A 26,081-nucleotide genomic window follows, 5' to 3' on the forward strand; every position below is an offset into this window, starting at 1 on the left:
GTTTGGTCACCTCTCTCTCTCTCTCTCTCTCTCTCTCTCTCTCTCTCTCTCTCTCTCTATCTACTTGCAAAACCACATGATCTCCTTAGAACAGCAAACTGCATCCAGACAGATTATGGCACTGGACCCAAACTTCTGAGTCCATACATCTGCTGCTTTCAAAACAATAATCTATTACTCCACAGCATTTCCAATTAACACCTACTTCTGAAGTCTCTATAGGTATTCTTCAAAGTTTTTGCAAAGGCACTCAGAGCCTGGATTGGCTGGCTTGAGCAGAGCTCTGACATTTTAAATGAGATCTGGTTCTCCCTCAAAAAAATATCTATATACAATATAAAATATGATATATTCTGTCACACACTTAAAGGCACAGGCTCCATGAGTACCAGCGACGAGGGCACACATTCCCCCAGACAAGCATGATTCTGTGACAATGGCTAAGGTGACAGGCCACGGTAACAGCCTACTCTACATCTGGGATGAACTCTCCCAGTGCAAATTTCTATCGACACGGGTGCAGATATTAGTGTCCTTCCTCCTTCAGGCTTTGATACCTGTACCAGGAGCGTTGGTCCAGAACTCACTGTGTTGAATAACAATTCAATTTGTATGTACAACACGCGAAATATACCCATGAAATTCGGTGACAAAAAGTTAAAGTAGATGTTCATTCTTGCTGCTATGGCCATTGCTGGGTGCTGACTTTCTCGGAGCCACTCACTGATGGTGAACTTAAAATGGCACCGGTTGGTGAACACCACAATGTTCAAGACTTTCCACCTTGGAAAACCCAAACTAGCTGCCCCACCTCTGGACATTATCACTCCCCTGTTCTCCACTGCCACACCCAAACATAGCATCACACACCACATCCTCACCCAAGGACCTCCTCTTACTGCCCAAGCCCTATGTCTGCCATCTGACAAGTTGCGGCTTGCAAAGCAAGAGTTCCACAAAATGGAGGCACTTGGAATCATATGCAAGTCTGATAGTCCATGGGCTTCACCAATACATATGGTGCCCAAAGCCACGGGAGGCTGGAGACCTTGTGGGAATTACAGGCATCTCAATGATGTTACCACTGCAGACCGCTACCCTGTGCCCCATATATACAGGACTTTACAGCTAATCTTCATGGGGCCAGGGGATTTTCTAAAATTGACTTAGTTCTTGGGTACCACAAAATACCTGTAAACGCGGAGGATGTACCCAAGACCACCATCAGAACACCATTCGGCCTCTTCGAATTTTTGAGAATGCCTTTTGGGATCGAAAATGCAGCACAAACATTCCAGTGACTAATAGGAGCAGTGGGGCAGGGCATGGACTTGCTTTTCATATACTTGGATGACATACTTGTCGCCAGGCACTCCCACAAAGAGCACCTGCTACATCTACATTTACTCAGCCACTGGCTACAGGAGTTCAGGCTAATCGTGAACCCTGCTAAGTGTCAATTCAGGGAGTCCTCTATTGAGATTTTGGGACATCAGATCAGTAGCTGGGGTATCATTCCATTGCCTAGCAAGGTGGAAGTCATACTCAAATTCGCAAGCCCCAATACTATCAAAGGACTGCAGGAATTTGTGGAGTTGGTCAATTTCTATCATTGCTTTCTAACCTCTGCAGCTCATATTATGAAACCCCTCTTCGACCTCATGTCCAGCGATGCCAAACAACTCAAGTGGTCAAAGGATAAGACAGTAGCATTCCAGCAGACCAAAGATGCCCTCATGAAGGCAACATTGCTGGTCCATCCACAAATGGATGCAGCAACCACCTTTACGATAAACATGTCTGACACGGTAGTAGGCGGGGTCTTGGAACGGTACATCAATGGACAATGAAAGCCTCTAGCATTTTTTACTAGGCACCTCTGCCCTTCAGAAACAAAATACAGCACATTCAACAGGGAAATGCTGATGCTGTACCTTGCAGTCAGACATTTCTGCTATTTTTTGGAAGGCAGGGATTTCACAGTTTTTACTGACCACAAACTGCTAACGTTCACCTTCGTGAAGGCATCAGATCCATGGTTAGCCTTCCAGCAATGCCACTTATCTTTTGTATCTGAGTTTTCAACCAGGATTAAACATATCTCCAGTAAGAGTAATGTGGTGGCTGATGACCTGTCCCGTTCCTCCGTTCCAGCTGTAAATGCCCTCTCTTCGGATGTAGACTACATGGCACTCACCGAAACTCAGTGCCAGGATGACAAACTCCTGGCTTATAGAACTGCTGTCACAAGCCTGCAATTCAAGGATGTAGCCTTTGGGCTACCAGTCTCCTGTGCGCTGTTTCCACAGGTCAACCTCGCCCTATCGTCCCTGCTGCGTGGAGACATTGCATTTTTTATGCCATTCACAGACTGTCCCACCCCTCCATTCAAATGATGGTCCACCTGATAGCCGACAAATTTGTATGGCATGGACTCAAAAAGCAGGTCACATACTGCGAAGACGTGCACAGACTGCCAATTTGCAGAAGTCCAAAGGCACGTGAAGGCACTGCTTTAGCCTTTCCAGCCACCACACCACAGATTCAACCACAGGCATGTCAACATTGTCAGCCTGCTTCTGGTGTCATGAGACTTGTAAACATCATCAACAGATTAAATAAGTGGCCAAAGGCAGTTTCTATGATGGACTCATCGGCCAATCCATGTGCCAGAGCTTTTATTTCTGCCTGGGTATCTTGGTTCGCCCTATCCACACACGTCACCTCCGACAGAGGCCCAGTTTACCTCCGCAGTCCAGGACATTTTGAGTACAGTTTATACTACTGATAAATACAAATTCTCTTGCTAAAGGGAAAAAGAATCTCAGGGTTGTATGTCATGTGCAATATGTACGCTGTCAACTTGAACTTGAACTTAGGTGTCAAGAACGCCAGTATCCTGAATTGTGTTGAAAAAGGCATCCTAAGTGAATGCACACATACTGTGGGTATGCAACTATGTAGATATATTAATATCTCATTTTATTTTTAATTTTTTAAAATGTAGACATACAGCATGGTAACAGGCCCTTTTGGCCCACAAGCCCATGCTGACCAATTACATCCATTTGACCTACAAACCTGGTACAGTTTTGAACGGTGGGAGAAAACATGAGTATCCAGAGGAACCCATGCAGAAACAGGGAGAGTGTACAAACACCATACAGATAGTGCAGAATTCGAACCCCAGTCCCGATCGCTGGCGCTATAACAGCATTACGTTAACCGCTACACTAACCATGCTGCCCATATTGTGGACATTCTTCTAAATTAAGAGGTCTGTTGAATGGAATTATCATATATTTCTCTCACAGCTGTCAACAATTTATTTCTGCTATATCTCCCAAATGCATCCTCTAATTGTTACACCTGGCTATCTTTCTTTGCTGGAATCCACAACAAAATTCCACCCTTATGTGTGCAACCTCTGCTTAACATCCAGCATTGCTAGATCAGTCCAGACACCATAAATATTTATCAGCAATTCCAATGGTGTGCTTCGGTAAATGTCTAAACTCATTCAATTGGAATTTAGTTAATGCAAAAATAGTCAGGCGCTACAGGGATGATATGACTGCTTCAGGCACCAATCTGAGATTCCTTTTATAGATTCAAACATTAGGGGCACAATGGACTATAATAATGCTATAGTTAAAAACTACCTCAGTAGTAGTCACAAATCTACAGATGCATGCAACTCGTTGCATACAAGATGAACAGAAAGACAGCAAAATCTTTTTCAATTTATGGGTGTCATAACACCCTGTGAAGGAACATCCAGTTCCTAACCCAGACTCTAAATTTCATATTTAGTTGTGAATGAGATCTGTCGGAGGCAGGTAAAACTGAACACAAATATCTATATTGAGCTTTTTTGGTTATATATGCTGCCTCCAGTCAAAGCATGATTTTCAAAGCTGGCTTTTAAGAGGAGAGTGGCATTTCATAGAATCCTGTTGATACCTAAAAACCTGACTTTGATGCCCTAGATCACACATGTCAAATTCAGGCCCGCGGGCCAAATTTGGCCTGTGATATAATTATATTTGGCCCACAAGATCATATCAAATATGTATTAGAGCTGGCCCGCTGGCCGCCGTGCCAGTATAGCGCATGCACAGCTAATACTACAAATCCCAGAATGCTTCGCAAATGCGTTGGCACCGGCCCGTCAGCCCGCTAATCGCTCCCACCTCCTCTCTTTACTTTCATTGGCATCTGCGACCTGTCGCCCAACTCACATGTAATAAACCCCTTACGGAAAATGGCCAAACGAAAGACAGAAAACAGGACCTTTCAAGACAGGTGGGAGGCAAACTCTGACCCCAGATTTTGATGAACTTGCATCTAAGAAGAGATGCCAAGTATCTGGTTTAGACCCAGGTGCATCAGAGTAAATCACAGTGTAGCAAGCTAAGCTTGGATTAATATTTTCTTTGGTTAACTTTGGACTGTTCATAGTTGAAAGATTGGATTTTCATTGAAGCGAGTTGTTATTTTTTTTGACTTGTTGGCTTGTGGAAAAAAAATACATTTAAAAGGAGCTTAAAGGCTATAGAGAAATATTATTTATTGAATATTTTATTTCTCATTTGTTAATGCTTCTTCTGGAAAGAGTTTAACTAAAACTATTATTAAACATTTATTTTAATAAGAAAAAATTTAACATTACATATGTTGAAAGAAGAGAAAATGTGCAGATGTTGTTGAAAATTTTCAATAAATATTTAGTTTGGCTCACAACTTAGTCCAAGTTTTTAATTTTGGCCCTCTGTGAATTTGAGTTTGACACCCCTGCCCTAGATAGAATCATAGAATCATTACTGTATCGCATTCAACAACGCGACATATCAAACCCATACCAGTTCCTTGTGATACCAATCTAGTCAGCACCTTTCATCAGATTTTTCTGCTCAGATCTTTTATGAGAAATTACTAAATCTCTTTTCACCAGCTTTTCAGACAGTGAATTGAATGAAGATCATAAATAATTGCAGCACAAGTTTGTTTTGTGTGTTATCATTTTTTTTTTAACAAATTGTTTTAAATCTATGTGCTCTGGTTCTCAACCATTCTGCTAGAGGAAAGAGTTGAGCTATTTTCATCCTGTCAACCCCTTTATGAATTTGAATATCTCTATCCAATCAGCATTCAACCTTCTCTGCTCTAAGAAAAGTTCCCGTTTCCCCAATCTATCCACATTAACAGAAGTTGCTCATCCCTGGGAACATTCTATTAAATAAAAAGCAAAAAAAAAACTTGGATGGTTTAAATGTGAAATAAAACCAGAAAATGCTGGAAATATTTTAGCAGATTGGGAAATAATTGTGGAAAAGCTCAGTCTTATGATGGGGTGACAAGATTTCTCCCAAAAAGTGAGTTAGTAGACAGTACCCTATTTTGCCAATGAGATCATATGGTTCACAGAAAAGTCAGTCAAATTACAATGGTGCATTTTTTTCAATAAATCACAGTATTGGTTCAGATTTCAGATTTATTATTAGAGTACATACATGGCATCACATTCAACCCTGAGATTCTTTTTCCTAAAGGCAAGGCAGTATTACCACTTATTGGTAATGCAAAAAAAAAAACACCTCAAGTAAAGAAATCTAATCAAACTGACTATGCAATACAGAGATTTAAAAAATTAATAACATACAAGGGTCCTTAAATAAGTTCATGATTGAGTATGTTGTTGATGTGGAGGGATAGCAGCTATTCCTGAGCCTCATAGTGTGAATCTCATGGCACCTATACCCCTTTCCTGATGGTAGCAGCAAGAACAGAGCGTGCTCTGGATGGTATGGATCCTTGATGATTATTGCTGCTCTCTGATGGCAGCATTCACTGAAGCTATTCTCAAAGTTGGGGAAGGTTTTATCTGTGATGTCCTGGGTTGGGTCCAATACCTTTTGCAGGGTTTTACGTCCAGTGGCATTGGTGTCCCCATACCAGACCATGATGCAGCTGGTCAGCACACTTTCCACCATACATCTGTAGAATTGGCTGGGTTTCCAATGTCATACCAAACCTCTGCAAACTCCTGAGGAAGTTGAGGTGCTGATATAATTTATTCATGTTGGGTCTAGGAAAGATCCTCCAAGATAGTGACTCCTATTTTTTTCCGAAGATGATTGGTTAGATATCTGTTATGATAGTGTAACTAGATTGATAAATGCTCATTATGCAATGATTAACTATAATTTTTTACATCAATTATATTTAACACCTGAAAAATTAAAAGAGTATGATTTTCATGAATCAGACTTGTGTTCTAAATGTGGTGATACGGTTGGAACTTTTTTTCATGCTGTTTGGTCATATACAATCTTTTTGGAAGAAAATTCAATCATTTTTAGAATATCTGTATAAGATTAAAATAGTTTTAGATCCAACAGTATTTTTATTGGGTAGTTTGCAACCTTTGAAAGGCTTGGGATTAGATAAGTTTCAGCTTGCTTTTGTATATTTAGCTTTATCCGCAGCGAAAAAATGTATTGCTAGTACGTGGAAAGATACAAATATGATTGATATTAATAGATGGCATAATGAGATGAAATATGGTTTAATAATGGGAAAAATTATGTGTGTTTCGCATGATAATTATAATTTTTTAATTAATAAGTGGTCATTATATTCAGAATATTTGCATTTCAATTTACATTGATTAGATCTTAATATGTATATTTAATTTTTCTTTAATTTTTTTCTTTTTTCTTTCTTTATGGCTCTCCTTAGGAGAGTTGGCTGAAGGGGGGGGGTTCTTTTCTTTTCTCTTTTATTATATATATAAAAAATAACATTCATGTTTATGGTTAATTGTTGTATATGTCATATATTATTTGTTTTCTGAATGAATAAATAAAGTTTTTAAAAAAGATAGTGATTCCTAAAAACTTAAAATTGATGACCCTCTCCACCTGTGATCTCCCAATGATCACAAGGGATCGAACACCTCTGGTTTGCTTTCCTGCTGTGCTGTCATAAGATACGCCCTTCAAGACACTAGAAAAATACCTCTGTAATAGTACAGGATACTATCACCAATGTATATTTGCATATATTTGCTTATAGTTGTTGTGATTGGCTGGGTGTCGTAGCCATGCTTCCTGGCAAGTCATAAAGGGCTGCTCCTCACCAGACCCAGGTCAATCTCGACTGGTCAACTGTGCTGTGTTACACTCCAGTCTTTTGCTAATTAGAGCCTTGGTTTGAGCTAACAAATCTTTGGGTCATTCGACGCGCTACAACCTCCAATGTGTTCTCTGCAAAATTCTCCATTGGAAGGATAAGCAAATTAACATCCCAGCTACATTTAGTAGTAAAACAGCATGTCTTCTGTTGTTCCTCTCCAAGCTAAACAATGCTGCTTCATGGTAGAATATGTTTTCAGGCTCTTAGATCAATCCCCAGAACCTTCCATTATGCTGTTAAAACTTTAATATAAAAGGGGGGTGGGTTAAACTACAGATTACAGATCATCTCACAGAACAACATGATCACATCAGAGAAGTATAAAATAGCTTGTGTAAGGGAATTTTAAGTGTATTATTTGTATAATTTTTGTTTTCAATATTGATTTTGGACATAATAGAAGTTATGATTTAATTGTTTAATTATTATAATTATAGATTTTGATATGCTGAACAAAATAAGTTATGTAATAATTATAGTTATGCTTCTCATTTAAAATTGATATGTGACATATATGACATGATTTGATTTATGTTATCATGAGTATACCTTGTGTAAAGGGTTTTTGTTAATCTCTATAAAATATATTTTTAAAAGAAAGAAGACTTTAATTGTTAAAAAAAAGTCCTGCTTATATCAAACAGCAAAATGCTGCCTTGTCTATCCCTAAATTAATTTATTCTCTGCGGGCAATAAGATTTTCAAGGAAAAATATTCCTACATTTAAATTGTCTTCAGGGCCCAGAAATTAAAAATAAGTTTGAAAACCACTGCCTTGAACTACAGATAAGGGTACTTGAGGAGCCTCCATCTTCAGGTGAATAGCAAGATTGACTGGAGTATAGCATATGCAAGATAAAATCCTTTCCCTACTAGTTAACAACAACTCCCCTCAAAATTCATCAGTGAATGTATATTATCCGTTTGAATCACTCCGACGGATTAAATCATACATTTAGATTTTATATTGTGATTCCATCATTTTAGTTATTTTCTGTAGGGGCTGGTATCATTTCCCCCACGTCCTGCCATCTCCCCTCCCCAATCACTCACCCACCACTTACAATATTTTATTTAAGCCTGAAGCACGAATGAGACAAAAATCACAATAGTACCCAATTGTCCCATAACTTTAGGTTCTGTCAAAGTACACAATACATTGATAAACATACTGTGTTATAACTGGATATCCTAAGAATTAAAGATGCTATCTAAGCATTTTTGTGCACATAAGATACACTTGTAACGTATCTTCAACGTATTTCAAGAATGGAATTGAAGTTGAATGAAAAAGTATCTGTGTGTGTCATCTTCTTGCAATGCATGGAATACCACCTTCTAACCCCTGTAAATATGATTACAAAAGCTTATTCTTTCCCTAATTTATCAATGTTTTTGATTCAGAAAATTATATTTGCCTTACTTTATCAACCAAAATAGAGGTTAATAAAAAATTTTAATCCAGGAAGATTATTCAAATTTAATTAACTTGTTTTTCACTTTCAAAGCTTTAATTATCCAGCTTCTGCCTTATGTAGCAGATTAGAAACACCAATTAATGATGTAAATACAAGAAACTACAGTAATTAACCAAAGATTGTAATAACTGCCATCAGACCAATTAATTATCTGCTCTATTATTAAAATGATTTTGAAATCAACTCTATTCTTTTCGCTTCATAGCTTGTTCATGGTGTTAATCTTGCTGAGGAACAACAAAAAAATGAATCCCATAATTTTACTTCAACAATCACAAATAAAGCACATATTTAGATGGTGCTCTGGAAATTAAATGTAAATGAGGTACTTGGACAAGATGCCTTAGATCTTACTCTGGAAGCAATTTTAAGAAGTTATTTAGGCCCTACTTGTCCTTGCTAACCAATCTAGTCCCATTTGCCTACAATCAGCCCATATTATTCTAAAATTTTCCTATTATGTACCTGTCTAAATGTCTTCTTTATATTATAATTGCACCTGCCTCTACCACTTCCATTTTTGAGAAAAGACGTGCTGCCTTTGGAGAGAGTTCAGAGATTTATTAGAATGATATCAGGAATGAAAGGGTTAGCATATGAGGATTGATTGTCATCTCTTGGACTGTACTCATTGGAGTTCAGAAGGATGAGGGGGACCTCATAGAGGCATTTTGAATGTTGAAAGACCTGGAGAGAATAGATGTGGCAAGGATCTTTCCCATGGTAGGGGATTCTAGGACAAGAGGGCATAATTTCAGGATAAAACAGAGATAGGGAAAAATTTCTTTAGTCAAAGGGTCGTGAGTCTGTGGAACTTGTTGCCACAGGCAGATATGGAAGCAAGGATGTTGAGTGCATTTAAGGCAGAGATTGACATGTATTTTATTTGTCAGGGCATCAAGGGTTATGGGGAAAAAGCTAGGGAAAGGGGCTGAGTGGATGGTGGAGCAGGACCAATGGGCCTGCTTCTGCTCCTGTGAAAATGTGACTTGCTCTGGCAGTTCATTTCATAGGCCCACCACCACTGGCGTGATGAAGGTGACCCTTCGGTCCCTTTTAATCCTCCTCTTCTCACTTTCTAGATTTAGATTTCCCCAACTACGGCCAAAAGTCTATGTCTATTCACTTTATCTATGGCTCTTATGATTTTATCAATCTCTACAAGATTCTCACATTGACTCCTATATTCCAGGGAGAAAAGTCTCAGTCTATCCCTTAAATTTAAGCTACCAGTCCTAATAACATATTTATAAAGCTTTTCTGCACCATTTCAGCTTCATGATATCTTTCCTATAGCTGGGTGACCATAACCTTCCACAATACTCAAAATGTCATCTCACCGACATTTTGAACAGTTGCGACAAAACTTTTTATTCTTATTCCCTCTTATACTCATTTATTTATTTGCTAAAGTGTTGGTGAGTTTATTGTAAATACAAAATTTGGCATGAAACACAAAACATGGTCATCTAGATCAAAGTAAATTAATAAGGATAATAAAGCAAAATAATTTACCCATCATTTTTATAACTACAGTCCAAAAACACATAAAACTTCAAGACAAATTAAATCATGATTCTATAACTGTTTCAGATACATTGATTTTTATTTAGTTCTACCTGTAGACTAGATTAGATCAGGAACATTGTGGTCTGCACATCATACCAGTCCATAACAAACCCAAGTACTATGAAATCTTTGCTCATATTTTGAAATAATTATACAATCAGGAAAAATAGATAGGTCTTATGGAACAGCTTTTACAGGTTAAATTAAAGTATTTTAATTATTATTATTGCAGAATTTTTGTACGCTCAACCATAGATAGAGCACACGAAAAATATATTTTCCTGAGAATGTTGACTGAATATGAGTTGGCTTTATATTTCTGTTTATTCTGACCTTTGAATTAAAATAGACACTACATTTTTTCTAGTGCTTCTGAGCAAATGTACTGTAATTATATCACTAATACAGCAATTGAGCAATGATGCACATTTATTGTCTGACCACTGAATATCCCACTTAGTAAGATCCAAAGGATACAAAAAAAAGCATCAACCTACATGCAATCAAAATTAAAGAAGCTCTCCTGAAATATATCTGAAAAATCTTCACTTTGTAAAGTGTTCAATTATTTACATAGATATTAACATCTATTTCTACATTTTATACTTTCTTTAAAGATAAGCAACAAAAAACTAGTTGTGAGATGAACATTTATATTAGGTTTCATAAATGTGTGGTTATGTTTTAAAATATTGATATAAAATAATATTAATAAATCCCTTGCTATTATCTATTATAGGCACTATACTTTGTGAGAGACTGCAGCAGGAATGGGAAAGATTGCACATAAGAGTGTGAGCTAGAGAACAGAAGATGATAGGTCAAAACAGATGGAGAGGAGATGATGAGCAAATGAAACAAGGCAGGGGATGGGGATGAGAGGGATGTACAAAGGTAGAAGACAAGTATATCTGTGGGAGAGGAGAGCAATGGCATGTGGGTTACCTGAAATTGGAAAATGCAATATTTGTACCAGTGAGTTGTAACTACCCAAGAACAATATGAGGCATTATTTTCCGATTTGTGCTTGGTCTTTCTGTAGCAATGGAGAAGGCCGGGGACAGAAGTGTTAAAATGACATGCACTCAGAAGCTCAAGATGATGGTTGTGGACAGTGCAGTTGCTCCACCAATCGATCACTTACAGTCCTGTAGCAATGGAGAAGGCCGGGGGCAAAAGCATTAAAATGACATGCACTCAGAAGCTCAAGATGATGGTTGTGGACAGTGCAGTTGCTCCGCCAATCGATAACTTACAGTTCACTTGGTTTCAAAAATGCAGAGGAGATTACATCACATGCACCAAATACCAGATTTGAGTAGGTGCTGATGAACTTATCCTTCACCATCAATGGTAGTGTCATTGAAAAGGTGGTAGTGAGTTCCCTTATTAATCTGCTACAAATATTACAAAAGGTTGGAAAACTTTGAGCAAATGACTTTTTTATTAAGTTCTGGATTCTGTTTTTATCTTCTTCTGCTCCAATTTTATATCCCTGCTTTTACACTGAATAATGTATTCCTCTTCCTTCTACATCTGTGTCTTCAACTAGAGCATTTTTTCTTCTCTTCACAATTAGGTTTAGTTTGAGTATAACGGGCCAACGATCTCAACTAACACTTAGTAGCTTCATCTGCCAGTTCACTCAACTCTTGATTGCTGGCAACTACTTACCATCTTTGAAACTCTATGTTTCACCAAAATATTTCCATAGATTGAATATATAATTTCCATCAACAGTCAAAGATCAGAGACACATCACTGGAATTGTTTGCTGCAATGGGATCAACTGATTTTGTTCAAAAATTATTCATTTTTGGGGGCAGATAAGCATAACATTGCCTTACTTTCTCGGGCATGAACTTTCTATGAGAGCAAACAAAATAGAGCCATCTCTGTGAATACTTTGCATTACGAGAACTTATAAGGCAACTTCTCCTTTATCTCTATTGAGTGACGGAAGGAACCTGATTTAATTCTGGGATGACAATCCTCGGCGACGTGACGTCAGCCCGAGGAGGATAAAACTCTCCGAAACTGTGACTGAGACATAAGCCGATTTCAAAGGGTGAACAGAACAAACGAGAAAGGGCGAGATCGTGACGAGATAAGAGAAATAGAAGATGGGCGCTTGCACAGCTTCCTACTGCGGACTCGCGCTTGTCCTCCTAATCCATGTCGAGGCGAGACCCAATCCACAGCAAAGCATCGAGGTAAGAGAAAGCACTCGTGCGATACGACTGTCTGTAATATTTACTCTTTTGCGTTGAAACTTGGCTCAGGCTAAAAAAAAGAGACCCAACAATTGTTCATTGACAATAAACGAACATGGGAAGTGGAGTTTAATGAAATATTTTCAATATTCGCCAGAGATTTAGAGAATCCACTCTGATTGTATCTTGATCAAGGGTTAGTTCCGAGCTTGAAAACCCACCCCCCACATCGTAAGAGCTGAGCAGGGCATGGAATAATACTGCTCGACCGACCTCGACAAACCTGCGGTCGTTCACAAGTATTGTCGGTGTTCAGCACAAATCGGCCTGATATTGACAGTGGCCATGCTCATCCGAGCTTCGGAATTTAAACTCTCCTCTCTAAAACTCGATGCCGCTGGCCATCTAATATCGGGAAAAAACCTATGGTCAGGAGTCTTCATTAAAAGTATGTCAAGTAACAGATTTCATTGGCGAGTTTTCTTTCTAAAGGCTGGAACTAATTCTCAATCAAAGGGGGTGCACTTGAATCGATTCCCGCAGCAAGATTGGAAAGTTTCAAATATGAATGTTTTCTACCCCTGATCCATGCACCCAGGTTACCCACACTTGAGGTATAGTCCTACTTATCGCTAATCCTATTGAGTTTCGTGTAGTGCGATCATTCTTAGACCAGTGATTCTCAACCTTTTTCTTTCCACTTACCTATCACCTGAAGTAATCCCTTACTAACCTTAGAGCACCCATGTGGGGAAAAAAAAGTATGAGCACCATTTCTTAGACGTGAATTGGTGAGTATCAAGGCACGTGTTTCCTCTTTCACTGTGGGTCCCAACCAATGGCTGAATAATAAGTTTAGTTCTCGAGTGGAAACATTAGCACCATCGAATTTGAAAAAAAGTTTTCGAGAAAATTTCAAATTGTAGAAATTGTCAAAAACAGGCTAGGGTTTATGTAAAATAAGTAAATCCAAAAAAGTCACATTTAACAAGTTCATGGGATCCACATGAAACCATACACGATGGTGAGAACACCACAGATGGTGCAGAAATATTTCAAAAGAACAGTTTTGGTCCTTTCTGTCCGCATTCAATCTTATCATTTATTTCCATCTATTTAATTTAGGTTCCTTTAGAAATTTAAGGTTATGAAGTTGACTTTCTATTTCTTACAATTGACAGATTTTGACTAAACGATTAGAGGAGGTTGAGCCTTTTCTAACTAATGAAAAAGGGGCCAACGAAGCAGATGAAACATCACCGACTGACAACTCCTTCGACTTGCCAAATGCCCAGAGCGAACTGGAACGTATTAGTAACTTGCAGGAACTCGAAGGCAGCCACACAGTTTCCGATGATTCCTTGCTACGACTTCTCCAAGACATTACCAACGGCCCTCTGAGGTCCATAACGAGAAGCAGGAAAAGGTCAACAGGAGGCTGCTTTGGAATGAAGCTGGACAGAATTGGTGCAATGAGTGGCCTGGGATGTTGATGGTGTCCTTTAAAGAAAGGTATTTCAAACTTGGCAAACGACAACCACTTTTGTTTTTGTGTGTGAATGGGTAGAATTCAGAAAATATTTGCAGATTATTCATTCTGGGCCAACTCTTAAGAAGCTTAGAATAAAGACAAGAATAATACATAAATATTTTATTGTATTTCCATTGGTTGGGTTTGTATCTAGAATTGGGCTGATAACAAAGAGAAGGCAGCAGGCTCTGAAGACTCAACTCAGAAGAAAACTCTCTTAAGTTGCAGAGAATGACATTCGACCAATGAATTCCAATTGTAAAAAATAAGAAGTGTAATGCAATGCAAACGTACATTTATGAAAGGGATATAAAAGGGGCGTTCAAATTCAGATTTTGTATTGTGCATTAGAATCAAACCAATTCTGTTTGAATCAATCAGTTTCAATGACGTCTAAAACTATCTTTTGGTTTTCTCTGAAAATGTACCATGCAGATATCAAATTGACCTTCTCTTTTCTTCCCAGGATGCCAGTGAACGCACACGAAAATGAAAACAATCCACTTTGCACAATTCAACATTTACTTCGACTAAAGCTCTTTGGACTTGTTTTCCACAAACCAATTCTCAAACTCTTGTAACACCGTAAAATATTTACATGTGCTATTAGCCATGTCTAATAGTATCGTGAAAATGTTATTTAATTTAATATTTGTAAGAGAAGCTATTTATATTAATTTAAGAGAAATGTATTTATTTGTAAACTCGTGTGTGATGTTCCTCCGCGTATTTGGTGCAAATTATGTGAAAGTTAAAATATGTTCGTTGTTATAACATTAATACTGAAACCCTAACATTGTATTGGTTATTTTACTTGTACTCTTCTACATTTGAAGAATTTTGTTCAGAACATGTTTAGAGTTGTAAGATAAGGAAACAGTTTTCATTTACTTTTAACAAATGCTTTGCCAATGAAAAGCATTGTTGTCTAATGATGACGTGGCAGAAATATCAATGGATCACCGAGTTTTTCATTTTTGAGTGGGTTTGCAATATGAAGCACAAAGCAAAAGAAGAAATTGATAACCCGTCACCAACACCAATTTAAACCATTTTATGAAAGATAATATACTCACTCTTGAATAATGGACGTGTTGTTTTCCATTCTGTTTGTAGGCAATTAAACTGTAGCAACAAAAGTGAAACATTAAAAGTTATTGAATAAATAATCGCTACCAAAATAATCGATATTTTGTGTACGCTATACGTATGAATGGAAATTACCAAAGAACTTGAGCAGTGTGGTTCACCAGCATTGAGCCAGAACTTATTTGTTGTTGTTGCAACGATCGCAACATTTGGAAACTGCGTTTAAGCCATTGAAAGGGATCTGGAAATATTCTCAAGACAATCCCATTAACCGCCGTAATCTTTTAATATTTCCACATTCATTACAATACTTGAGCCTTTGCCATGTTAGAAATACTTCGTGGAATACGGTAACATTTTGACTCACTTTCATATATAAAATGAATCTTCACAAAGAAACAAAAAGTATTATAAACTACAAATCGGGTCCAATAAAGTTACAGAATCAGGTCCTGGAACATTTCTTTGTTGCAAACTACAATTTCGGACCCACCTGCCTGCCGAGAATAATAGTATTATATTTTAAAACTCAGATTAGGTAAGAGGCTTTGCTTTAGTCAAAGTCTCAAACAATACAATCGTGTTTTTTGAGTCGAGCTTTGCCCATTATTGAGAGGCGTTTGACATCGTGACAAAAAACGACCACTCCACCCATGTATTGGAATGGAAATGGAAGACGTTGATGCCTTTCTGAAGTAACAAAGCAGTTAAATGGGAAGATACCAAATCTAAAAAAAACAAATGGCTATCAGGTTACATCTAAACTAAGGGTGGTTCGTTTTCAAACACTCCAATCATCCTAATGCCATAATATACTGCAAAGAATGTGTCAGTAAATCGTGACACTAATGAGGTAGAACTGTATAAGTAAGCCGTTTAAACCTTTCAGAACACATTTTTTTTTCTGACCAGGTTTGTTAATATTCCCGTAGCTCAGTCAAGACGTTCGATCTCACTATTTACCAAAGCTCCTCATACCAATATCATTGGTTTACCAGTTGTGGTGGCAGTTGGCGAACACATCTAGAACATCCAGTCTGTTCCACTGTATCATTCAACCATGTTTAAAGCAGCTGTCAATCACAGAGCAGATGTAGGAACTTTGGTCTTTGTTCTCTAAGGCTGTAATGAGGCCTGCCCTCACGAAACAAGGGGTTGGTTTCCATATTACAAAAAAGTTCCATAGCAGTAGCAGTATGTTCAAATTTTTGCTTGCAATGCACAAGGACATGTGCATGTCATGGTCAAAATGGTAATAGTCTACATATACTTCTCTGCTGTGGCGCTGATCAAAAGAAATTATGCTTGAAGATACTGTATACCCAGGGTTGGTTTAGCTGAATAATGACTTCTGTATGTGTGGGTGGATTGGGGGGGGGGGGGGGCATTGTGGGAGGGGGTTGAATATGGTGGTATCAAAGTTAATCAGATTCAAAGATTAATGCATGTTGATGGAACATTAGACAATATATTGCAACAGACTTGGTCATCTAATAGATTTCCCGAATATCCAGATAAGTTACAAATGGCCCTGCATATTCCATTGGTGAATTTTCTTCCTCCATTCATAATGAAGGGTAAATGAATAACAGCATCATTGAAACATGATCCAGATGAAGCCAGTCAGATGATGAGCTAAAAGAATCTCATAACTTTCTCTCAGCCCACAATCTTCCTAGGTGATAGCATATCGAACACTTTTTTAGTTTCTAACAGTTTATTATTCTTTCAGTCCTTTTAAACACTCAGTTCCAGATCACTGTCACTTACTGGGTCAAAACGTTACCTTAAATATATGTCCTTTCATTATTGGCTCTTCCTGTGAGGGATTAATTCTTATAGATCATGATTGATTATCTCCTGTTTGGAAGTTTAAAACTGTAACAAAGTATAATGAGGATAACGATAGATAACAAACAGATAAACAGAGTGAATAAATAGACCAGTAGTAGGTTAAATAAATACAGAGTGAAATGATACACAATTTGGCAGAGAGAATAAGGCAAATAATATTCAACAAACCTCAGAATTATACTTCAAAACCTAAATCGCTGAGAAATAGCATGAAACAGAAAGGTAAAACACGAAAGTCTGCAGACACCGTGATTAAAGTAAAAACACAATGCTGGAGAAATCCAGCAGGTCAAACTGTGTATTTTATAAAGCAACGACAAAGATACCTAACCAACATTTGGGCGCCTGCCTACAATTTGCTCACATCTTGATGAAAGGCTCAAACCCAAAACATTGATTATGTATCTTTATATTTGCTAACTAAAGTACATTATTTGACCTGCTGTATTTCTCCAGCATTGTGTTTTTTTTACAAAAAGCAAGGACCCAACACCGAGACCTGTTGAATCCTGTGAAGTCTTTTAATCAGAAAGGGCAAAGGAATTGTTATCCTTTGTTCCTGCTTTGATTCACCCCTGTGATTTTATGTTCTTCTACGTATCTGATCATCTGTCACTGTGGAATTTACCAAAATCTTTATACTTCCTTGATGACTGGTGAAGGCAGCACATGATGGCTAGTATTTGAGTTTATGAATTCACCCTCTAAATTTTCATTAGTCCGATTTGGAAACAAACAGAATTGCATGCCCCCTCATGTTCTAGATTTTGAGCTGAGGAAACTAAAACAAATGAGATTGGACAACATTCACGTGTTGCTTACATAGGCAGAGTGCCACTTAATGGGGCATAATAATTACACAATTTCCTAACCTGAAGCAACTAAAACCAAAAACAATTTTCCAATCAAATAAATCATACTGACAAGATATAACATTTTATTAACTATCTGACTCATACATTCATAACCCATAGAGGAAGATGAGCCAAAATCAACATAAGGAACTTAACCAGGAGCAGGAGAGAAGAAACTTGACCTTAACGACTGAAGCAAACTTGACATAGGAATGCCGTGGAAGTCATCAGCACCAGATTCAGCTCTGATTCTCTGGTAAAACATACCACCTTAGTTCCATAAACGCAATCGTTATTTAGACACACGTGTGTAGTAGCTGTGAAGTCATATTGATCAAGGGATTACCTAGCTAACAACTGTTGGAAGGATGTAAACTGGAGAGCTCAAAACAGCCATCATTGTGTCATGTGATCACCTGACTCCTCTGCCACCGGTTTTCTGCAACCTTGTCCGCTTCAGAGCTATAAACAGCATTATCCTTGCCCCTTTACATTGGCTGTAGGGCTCTTATGGTGATATCCTACCGCCTGTTCACCTCGCCTCTAAAATATTCTCTAAATTTGGCGGCTGAGATTAAACAAATGAGCGATATCTCTTCCTGTTCGCTGCTTTTTTTTAAAATCAATGTCCAGATGCTATTCTTCATTGATGTAAAAGAAAAAAAAAATCAGAAGGGTAGGTTTACATGAAGGGATGAATCTTGCATCACAGTTGGCCACTATGACATCCATCCCAATACTTTTTGTATCACGAAATCTATCAAGCATTGCCGTTGAATAGCTGCTGTTGGTGACTGTCTCCTTGCCCTCCGTGAGAAGGGTGGTGCAATGTGCTTGCGTGATCCATCTTCAATGAATGAATAACTGGGATCTGTGTAAAATTAGATGCTGGTGCACTATTAGGATCATTCGAGAGGTGGATAGGTTGGTGCAATATAGTGATTTATGACGACATGGATTATTTTGGGAATAGGCTTTAAGCCTTTGGACTCGGGGCGCTTTTAACCTTCAATTCTCCGGATTGGGTCCGTGGGAAGTACGAACACCGATACGAACCAGCTGAAGGATGAATATAAAACCAGTCCCTAAAAACGGGGGTATGAAGTGCACGCGCTTGTTGGTAGACCCTGAAAATAAGGACACGGAGTGCAAAGGGTTAAACAAGGAATGATGTGTGAAGTTCGTGGCCCAGTTCTTGAGAGAATTGGATGCGTCGCAGTCAATGATCTTGCATATAATTAAAGTCTTTCCTGTCGCCCTCCAAGTCCCGGTAATTATACTCTGTGACCGTGGATTCTGATGATTTTTGTATTTAGACTTCTATCTTCCTTTTACACAAGCATCTAAACCCCAAAGCTGCAAAATGGCTTTCAGTAAAAGCTTTAATTAATGTAAGACTCGTTTGTTTGTTTGTTTGTTTCAGGTAATGGTCAATATCTGCAAACCTCAATATGCCTATCTTGGGGCGGCTGAAGGCGACACTCATGAAAATTCGTGCCCAAGAACCTCAGGTGCGATGGATGTCTGATCAAGTGGCGCAGTTTCTTCAAGCACTACATTCAATTCTCCCACCCACCTTCAAGAGATTTAGAGAAATTCGTCCAGATCTCAGGACTAGTATTGAGACGCTTGGAGAAACACAACTGCGAACTACCTAATTCTCAAAAGATAAATAACTTAGCTGAATAATAATAGACGCACACACGCCCTCTCACACACATGGATCCGAAATGTCCAGAAGTAACTATTTGCAATTCCTCGGTACCACTGTTCTTCCACCTATTCATTTCCTTCTCTTCATTTCTGAGGGAGAAAAGTGTTCTCCACGTGCAATCTATAGAAATATCCATCCTGAAAATGAAAAGATTGTATACGCATACTTCTTGCTCTGGAAAGCTGGCTAAAACATTTCATTCACCCTTTAGATGTAAAAACTCAGTTCATTCGGCACAGACTAGAAGGGCCGAAGGAGCGATTTTCTGTGCTGCACTGTTCTGTGGTTCTACGAGTGTCGGTTGTTTGGTGTAAAGTTACAAAGGTTTTTATTCTATAAAGGTATCAAATACCGCGAGATCACTGAAGGAAACTCCTGAGAAATTATAACGTTGTTCCAATTATATTAGGTAATATACTAAACAATCTAACACACTTCAACGCTCCTTCAATCTTCCAGTGAAACATCCTGTAGAATCATACCTTGTTTATTTGAAATGCTTAATATTGGAAGAGATGCAAACATTAAACAACTTAGTTTGGCGTTCTAAAGGGATCGTTAAATAAAATTAACTTATATTAATTCAGTGAACTTCACCCCATGGAGAAATAAAATTCTAAATAACATTTGCTTGAATCGTGCTTGAACAATGAAGCATAGGAGACTGGAGGGACCATTGGTTATCTGTTCTGACCATCCAATTATCTCCTGTCAGATAGCTGTAGTGTGTAATCTACCATGTTATGACACAACTCCCGAAGCATTCCATGCAGCTCAGACTTCCACTGTCAATTCTTTAAAAGGTTACAATGACTGCAAAGACTTTCACCGTCACAGCTCAAAGTCATTGTACTTACCAAACTCTCGTAGTTTCGCCCTGTGTTATCCAAACTGATTTCTCGGGTCATCTTGTCATCGGGTTATCATTTCACTAATGGATACTTTAAATCACTTTTCTGTTACCTGCTGGTTCAAATTGTCACAAGTAATACACGTTTGATATACCGTGGAACGTATAAAGAGCAAACATTTTTTTTGTGATTTTCAAAATATTTGAATATCCCGAAGCGCTTCACAGTAGATTGAATATTTTAGACACCGTTTAGTGCATTTGTGGCACATATCAAGGCCATATCAAAAATTCTTAAGGCAGACAATGTCCCAGGCAGTCCAAGTGCTGAATGTCTCTAGCGTATACGAACCAGACAGAAGTGTGCGGAGTTTGATTCTGAACAAACGTTACGGATAACTGGTTAAAAAGTACAACTTTCCTTGTACCTTTTGAGAGAGTAAAACCTCACGATTAAACGTCCATGAATTCCATCCGAGCTATTCCCACTACTCCATCAGATATTGTGATATCTATATATGCTACGTTTTTTAAATTTTGAGATGGTCCAAAATTTGAGTATTTCTAATATCTGAAGTACAGAGTGGCCAAAGTCAGCTGAGGTTGTAGGATTTCTAGCATAATGTGATAATATAATGGAAGACTTAACTAGGTTTCTTCTGACTGAAATGACCGTCACCCTTATTCTTATATTGTGAAAGCAGCTCCCTCTTCGCTCCGTTCTGTCCGGTTATTCTGATCCCCAGCAATTTAATCTAATGTTAAAAAAAAACTTAGCCCCTGGGGTAATTGAAGATCAGATCAGAATTGAACAATGTAATGCATCCATTCTATTTTTCCAGGAGAACCTAGAGATCGGGCACATACAAGCTCGTTCACGATGTTCAAAAGTCTGTTTAAAATGGCAAAGCTCGCACCTCACATACCTTCGCATCTGAATTGACATCGCCACATAAACTAACTCACGCACATATCAATCAATGGCAAATGGAAATGTTACCTATTTTTTTAGTTCACTTTATCTCCGTGAGGTGACGGAAGGAGATTGTTATATTAATAACTAGGATAATCATTCACGGTGGGATGACGTCAGCCTGGAGGGAAATAAAAGACGGTGGGTCTGAGCACAGAAGCAAAGGGAAAGAGGCAGCGAGCGAAGAGATTGATTCGCCGTCATCCAACCAAATCAGAAGCTCAAAGATGAGCGGAAACACTAATTTCTACTGCGGACTCGTGCTCATGCTCCTGCTCCAAGTTCAAGGCAGACCAAGATCTGACGACAGCCTGCAGGTAAGAGGTTTAATAGTATCCAGGCAACAATAGATGAAGCAATTTCCAGCCATTGAATTGGGTTGCCGTCGTCTCGTCCTCTCATGTTTAAAAAAAAAGGTAACGGTTCCATTATTGGGACGTAATACTACCTTTAGAATGTAACATACATAAAAATCTTTAATTTTGTCTACCGTAAGGAAGACAGAGAGTCGCTACTTCGTCCAGCGATCCTCACAGAAATGCGACCCCTGGTTTACAAGACGAGTGCTCTAACTACTAAGCTATAGAACCCCTTCGTTGATTCTCTAGGATAGGGCAAATAGTGAGCACAGTGGTGTATTTGATACACCACTGACCAGGTAGTGCTACATTTCAACAACTGATGAAATACCTTGATGAAGAGCTCAAGCCCTAAAAGTTAGTTGTGTATGTCTGTCATCCCTTGTCACGTCTTTGGAATATAAAGGAAACTGTTTGACCTGCTGAGTTTCTCCGGCATTGTGTTTTTACTTCAACCACGGTGCCTGCAGACATTCGTATTTTACTTCTTTCAACTACTTGTGCAAGTATATTTTCCCAATGAGTGGAACTGTCCCTGTCTTAAGTAGTGACCGACCAAACAGAAATAATGTTGCGGATTTCTAATTGTCACAAAGTGGTTCTTGCGGGGGGGGGGGTCACTTCATTTCCGCAAAATCGGTGTTTCAGTGTTTTCTATGATTTGCAAATTTCAGTTCTATCGCCGGATAGAAACTGGATTTGATACGAGTTCCAACGGTCTTCTCAGGCGTGCAGTGAAGTATTGGACCTAGCCTCTAAATAGTTCCCATTTGTTTATTCCCAGGCCTTGACCAGACTGCTGGAAGATGAATATGGGCAATACTTCACCTCCGAAGACCTGAACAACGAAGCGCCAGAGATACCGCCAGCCGCTTCCCTCCCCGACCTAAACACTGACCAGTCCGATTTGGACCTCTCCTGGGACCGCGAACCCCGAGAGATCGCCAGCCGACCCATCCTGGCCCGAATCCTTAAGGACATCAGCAGCAACCCCCTCCGGTTTAGAGGCAGAAGCAAAAAAGGACCATCTCGGGGCTGCTTCGGGGTGAAACTGGATAGAATCGGGGCCATGAGCGGCCTGGGCTGTTAGCAACTTGTTAAAAGGTAAGAGAAAAAGCATCTCAGGGGATCAGCGAGACGCTTTTCGGGCTATGTTATGAATAAAATAATCAATTATCACTGTAGTCGGCAAGGACAATTACTCAAACAGCTCACCGGGCAGGGAAATAGACGGCTCAGGCATATGTGGCGCAGTAAAACACTCTCCCATGGGCATATCCCATCTTTCACTGCCAAACAGATACGGGAAAAGGACAATCATGTGTGTTCAATGAGGATAACACAATGCCACAAGGAATATGCCTGCACCTTACTTCCCTTAAAATCGTTTAAATTGATTTTCACTTTAAAGCCCAGCTCTCTCTTAATACAAAGACGGTCGCTGACGATTTGGCGCTCTCTTCTACTATTGTTTTACGGTCATTGTTGCATTTATTTCCTGTGAAGCGAAGAAAAACCAATGACATAAATCTACCTCAAACTTTCAATTCAGCACCTTGGACACATCCTTTCAGCTCGCTTGAAGTTACTCATGGCCTTTCTATCATCAGTCGCCCCCCTCCACCCCCCGTTATCTACATCCGCACAAATGCATCCACGATTTTAGTCGTTTTCCTTGTCCAACCATCACTTTGTTGACCCAAACCCGACCACCGGTGGCTTACTCTATGAATTGGTCCACGTTACCTGATCCCAGAGGAAATTGCAACAACGGGAACTCATCCTTTCTGTCATTTAATTAAATTAGGAATACTGCATCTCTTAATAGTTTCAAAAGTTTCAATTAATCCTCCTTCCCCAATCTTAACATTTTTAAACAGTTTCTTAGGCATCACACCTAAACTGGTTAACTCTAATTTTGTTATATCGGGTTGTCCTGGATTTTTTGATTCTATCATACCACCTCATTTCTTAATTATTTGTGTCCCAATCATATAATTCCTTAACCGGATAGAAGCGATATCCAAACACCCTTCCTTTCAATTTATCACTTCCTTGTTCCCACCAGTTTCCTGTGCATTTATATCCATACTTCCAGATTCTCTGCTTAAATCTTGAATCGTGTCCCCAGTCCCATTTCACTTTCACGTTTTCTCCATCAGCACTGGTGGGGATTATTATACCAACCATAAATAACTTTTTTCTGTGATTACACAAGTGCTTCATCCAAGTTCCACGAGAGTTTGCTCTTAGTCCATGCCAACCGGTTCAGCAGATGGCATCCATAGGTTGTCTTTTAAGTGGGAAGCCTCAGCCCATTAGATGGTTGTTCTTTTATTGGATTTTGTACTCTGGACATTGGCTCCTCAACTCACACAGTCTGCTTTTCTCTCCTATCCCAGGTTCTGACTCCAAGAGCAACACTGCCGGCACCGCCTGCTCATCGACCTCCCCGCATACAGTTCACTCTTCCGAATTTTTGCTCTTTGACCGATGGCGAGTAGCGTCCCACTTGTAGACTGTTTACAAGCTCGGATTAAATCCTTAATGTACACACGGTGTCAGCGGCTACTTAAACAATATTTAATTCTATTCATATTAATTATAAAATTATTTATTTGTATCGTGTTTGTTTTTCTGTTGCTATGGCACTGACGGTCAGTCACTTGCTGTAAGCTCTGGTGCAGATTAAACAAAGCCATCAATAGAATTGATTGTTTTACCTTCAGTAAATGTTAAAGGTGTGTGGAACTTATTGCAGAATAAAATTTAAAGGAAACTGTATGGCGGTTCATTTTGGGCCATCATTCCCAGTCTTCGTTTCTTTTACACTTCGAGGCACCTATGTTCTGTTGTCTCTTATTAAATATAGCGCTTTACATGAGTGCTCCTGCTAATTTGGTCCCCAGCTTCAAGCTGCACTTTACCTGTCGGCGTTCGGTTAAAACCAACTGCTTTCCATCCCGGAGCCCACACGGTGGTGGCCGTGAGACGCAGATCCCGGCCATGCGGCCCCCAGCTCTTGAGGGAGGGTTGTGTGGGAGCAGGAGGGGTGTGTGGGAGGGAAGGGTGTGTGAAAGGGTAGGGGGAGAGGGAGGGTTGTGTGGGAGGAGGGGAGTGTGGAAGGGGAGAGGGAGGGTTGTGTGGGAGTAGGAGGGGAGTGTGGGAGGGAAGGGTGTGTGAAAGGGTAGGGGGAGAGGGAGGGTTGTGTGGGAGGAGGGGAGTGTGGAAGGGGAGAGGGAGGGTTGTGTGGGAGCAGGAGGGGTGTGTGGGAGGGAAGGGTGTGTGAAAGGGTAGGGGGAGAGGGAGGGTTGTGTGGGAGGAGGGGAGTGTGGAAGGGGAGAGGGAGGGTTGTGTGGGAGTAGGAGGGGAGTGTGGGAGGGAAGGGTGTGTGGGACGATAGGGGAGGGGTGTGTGGGAGGGGAGAGAAGAGGGTAGGGAGTGAAGGGATGTGTGTGGGAAGCGGAATGTTGGAGGGGGTGTGGGGGCGGAGTGAAGGGGTGTGGGAGGGGCGGTGTTAATTAGGTGTGGAGGTAACGCCGGGTCGTGGGAGATCCGGTCCTACACACGGGGTATGGGGGGGATTATGAAGGATCCAGACCTTGCACCGATCCAGGGGACGGGGGTTCGACACCAGCCCTGATAGGTTCCATCTCGGCCCAGGGCCACTGAGCCCCACCCACGCCTTCGCCCCTGGAAAAAAAACCTTTCCAGAATATTGATAATTTCTCAGCGACTTTCATAATTTCTGACCTCCTGTCATCAATCCTCGTTACCGACAGCCCAATTCCACCAGCACATTCGCGGCTTCGGCCGCTCCCCGCTCACGGTCCTGAGCTTTCGGCACGCCGCAGCGGCCTTCCGGTTCCCGCCAAATCTTCAGCACGCGAGACCTCTCGGGTGCCATGGAGCTAACTGTCACCATCGCTCCCCTCCAGAGGGATCATGGGCAGGAAAACCGATCCGGACCGTGAATGGACATCCCACCTTATTGGGAAATAAAGGGTGGAAATTGAAATAAAATAGAAAATGGTGTGCTCCACTTTACAGCCACATCAAGCCAAGTGTGGCTTGACACGTATTCTATAGAACTAAGCCATTTTGCTGTTCCATTGTGTTTCATCCCAAACCAAGGCCACGTGTCAATTCTCCCTCTGGACATTAACATCAATCTTTCTGGCTTCTGCCGTCCTACTCTCTCCCTTCCCCATCCTCGTGTCTTCTTCCACCCCCTTCCCTCTCCATTCAGAACCATCTCTCCCTTCCCCTTCCCTCTCATTTCAGAACCATCTCTCCCTTCCCTGTCCTCCTGTCTTCCATCCCCTTCCCTCTCCATTCAGAACCATCTCTCCCTTCCCTGTCCTCGTGTCTTCTTCCATCCCCTTCCCTCTCCATTCAAA

At 39.9% G+C, this 26,081-nt stretch overlaps 2 protein-coding genes and 2 long non-coding RNA genes across 12 annotated transcripts in view; 3 read left to right on the forward strand and 1 right to left on the reverse strand.

Moving 5' to 3' along the window:
• The window catches only part of LOC138754439 (uncharacterized), a 73,359-nt gene that overhangs the window by 46,607 nt on the left and 671 nt on the right, over window positions 1-26,081 (reverse strand). For 2 of the 8 annotated variants that reach the window (XR_011351763.1, XR_011351761.1), the window contains exons 2-4: window positions 25,435-25,668; window positions 20,357-20,462; window positions 15,065-15,113 (exon numbers count right to left, since the gene is read on the reverse strand). This is a non-coding gene — a long non-coding RNA (uncharacterized lncRNA). Of the gene's footprint in view, window positions 1-11,488; window positions 12,528-12,559; window positions 12,863-12,886; window positions 13,958-15,064; window positions 15,114-20,356; window positions 20,463-21,275; window positions 21,642-25,434; window positions 25,669-26,081 lie in introns of those variants that run through there. The other 6 variants (XR_011351768.1, XR_011351764.1, XR_011351762.1 and 3 more) reach the window with 6 other exon arrangements.
• Window positions 7,156-14,782, forward strand: LOC138754437 (C-type natriuretic peptide-like). 2 transcript variants are annotated; one of them, XM_069918711.1, is made up of 4 exons: window positions 7,156-7,531; window positions 11,287-12,457; window positions 13,639-13,969; window positions 14,455-14,782. In XM_069918711.1, exons 2-3 carry the CDS (start codon window positions 12,368-12,370, stop codon window positions 13,948-13,950), a joined length of 402 nt encoding a protein of 133 aa, XP_069774812.1. In that variant the 5' UTR covers window positions 7,156-7,531; window positions 11,287-12,367; the 3' UTR covers window positions 13,951-13,969; window positions 14,455-14,782. The 2 variants fall into 2 exon arrangements, with proteins under 2 accessions (XP_069774812.1, XP_069774813.1); XM_069918712.1 differs by having other exon boundaries at window positions 12,199-12,457.
• Window positions 18,549-20,050, forward strand: LOC138754438 (uncharacterized). The gene is made up of 2 exons (XR_011351760.1): window positions 18,549-19,055; window positions 19,209-20,050. It is a non-coding gene; the product is annotated as an uncharacterized lncRNA (long non-coding RNA).
• LOC138754436 (C-type natriuretic peptide prohormone-like) lies at window positions 21,418-24,235 on the forward strand. The gene is made up of 3 exons (XM_069918710.1): window positions 21,418-21,639; window positions 22,466-22,785; window positions 24,084-24,235. Exons 1-2 carry the CDS (start codon window positions 21,433-21,435, stop codon window positions 22,769-22,771), a joined length of 513 nt encoding a protein of 170 aa, XP_069774811.1. The 5' UTR covers window positions 21,418-21,432; the 3' UTR covers window positions 22,772-22,785; window positions 24,084-24,235.

Source organism: Narcine bancroftii, chromosome 2 (assembly GCF_036971445.1).
Source record: "Narcine bancroftii isolate sNarBan1 chromosome 2, sNarBan1.hap1, whole genome shotgun sequence".
Classification (NCBI taxonomy): Eukaryota; Metazoa; Chordata; class Chondrichthyes; order Torpediniformes; family Narcinidae; genus Narcine; species Narcine bancroftii.

What these genes read in the sequence shown, in the direction of transcription:
- LOC138754437 (XM_069918711.1), top strand. Translation starts at nt 12,368, where the DNA reads ATGGGCGCTTGCACAGCTTCCTACTGCGGACTCGCGCTTGTCCTCCTA. An exon ending in ATCCACAGCAAAGCATCGAG is followed by an intron (nt 12,458 to 13,638) that starts GTAAGAGAAAGC and finishes TACAATTGACAG; the next exon opens with ATTTTGACTAAACGATTAGA.
- LOC138754436 (XM_069918710.1), top strand. Translation starts at nt 21,433, where the DNA reads ATGACGTCAGCCTGGAGGGAAATAAAAGACGGTGGGTCTGAGCACAGA. An exon ending in GATCTGACGACAGCCTGCAG is followed by an intron (nt 21,640 to 22,465) that starts GTAAGAGGTTTA and finishes GTTTATTCCCAG; the next exon opens with GCCTTGACCAGACTGCTGGA.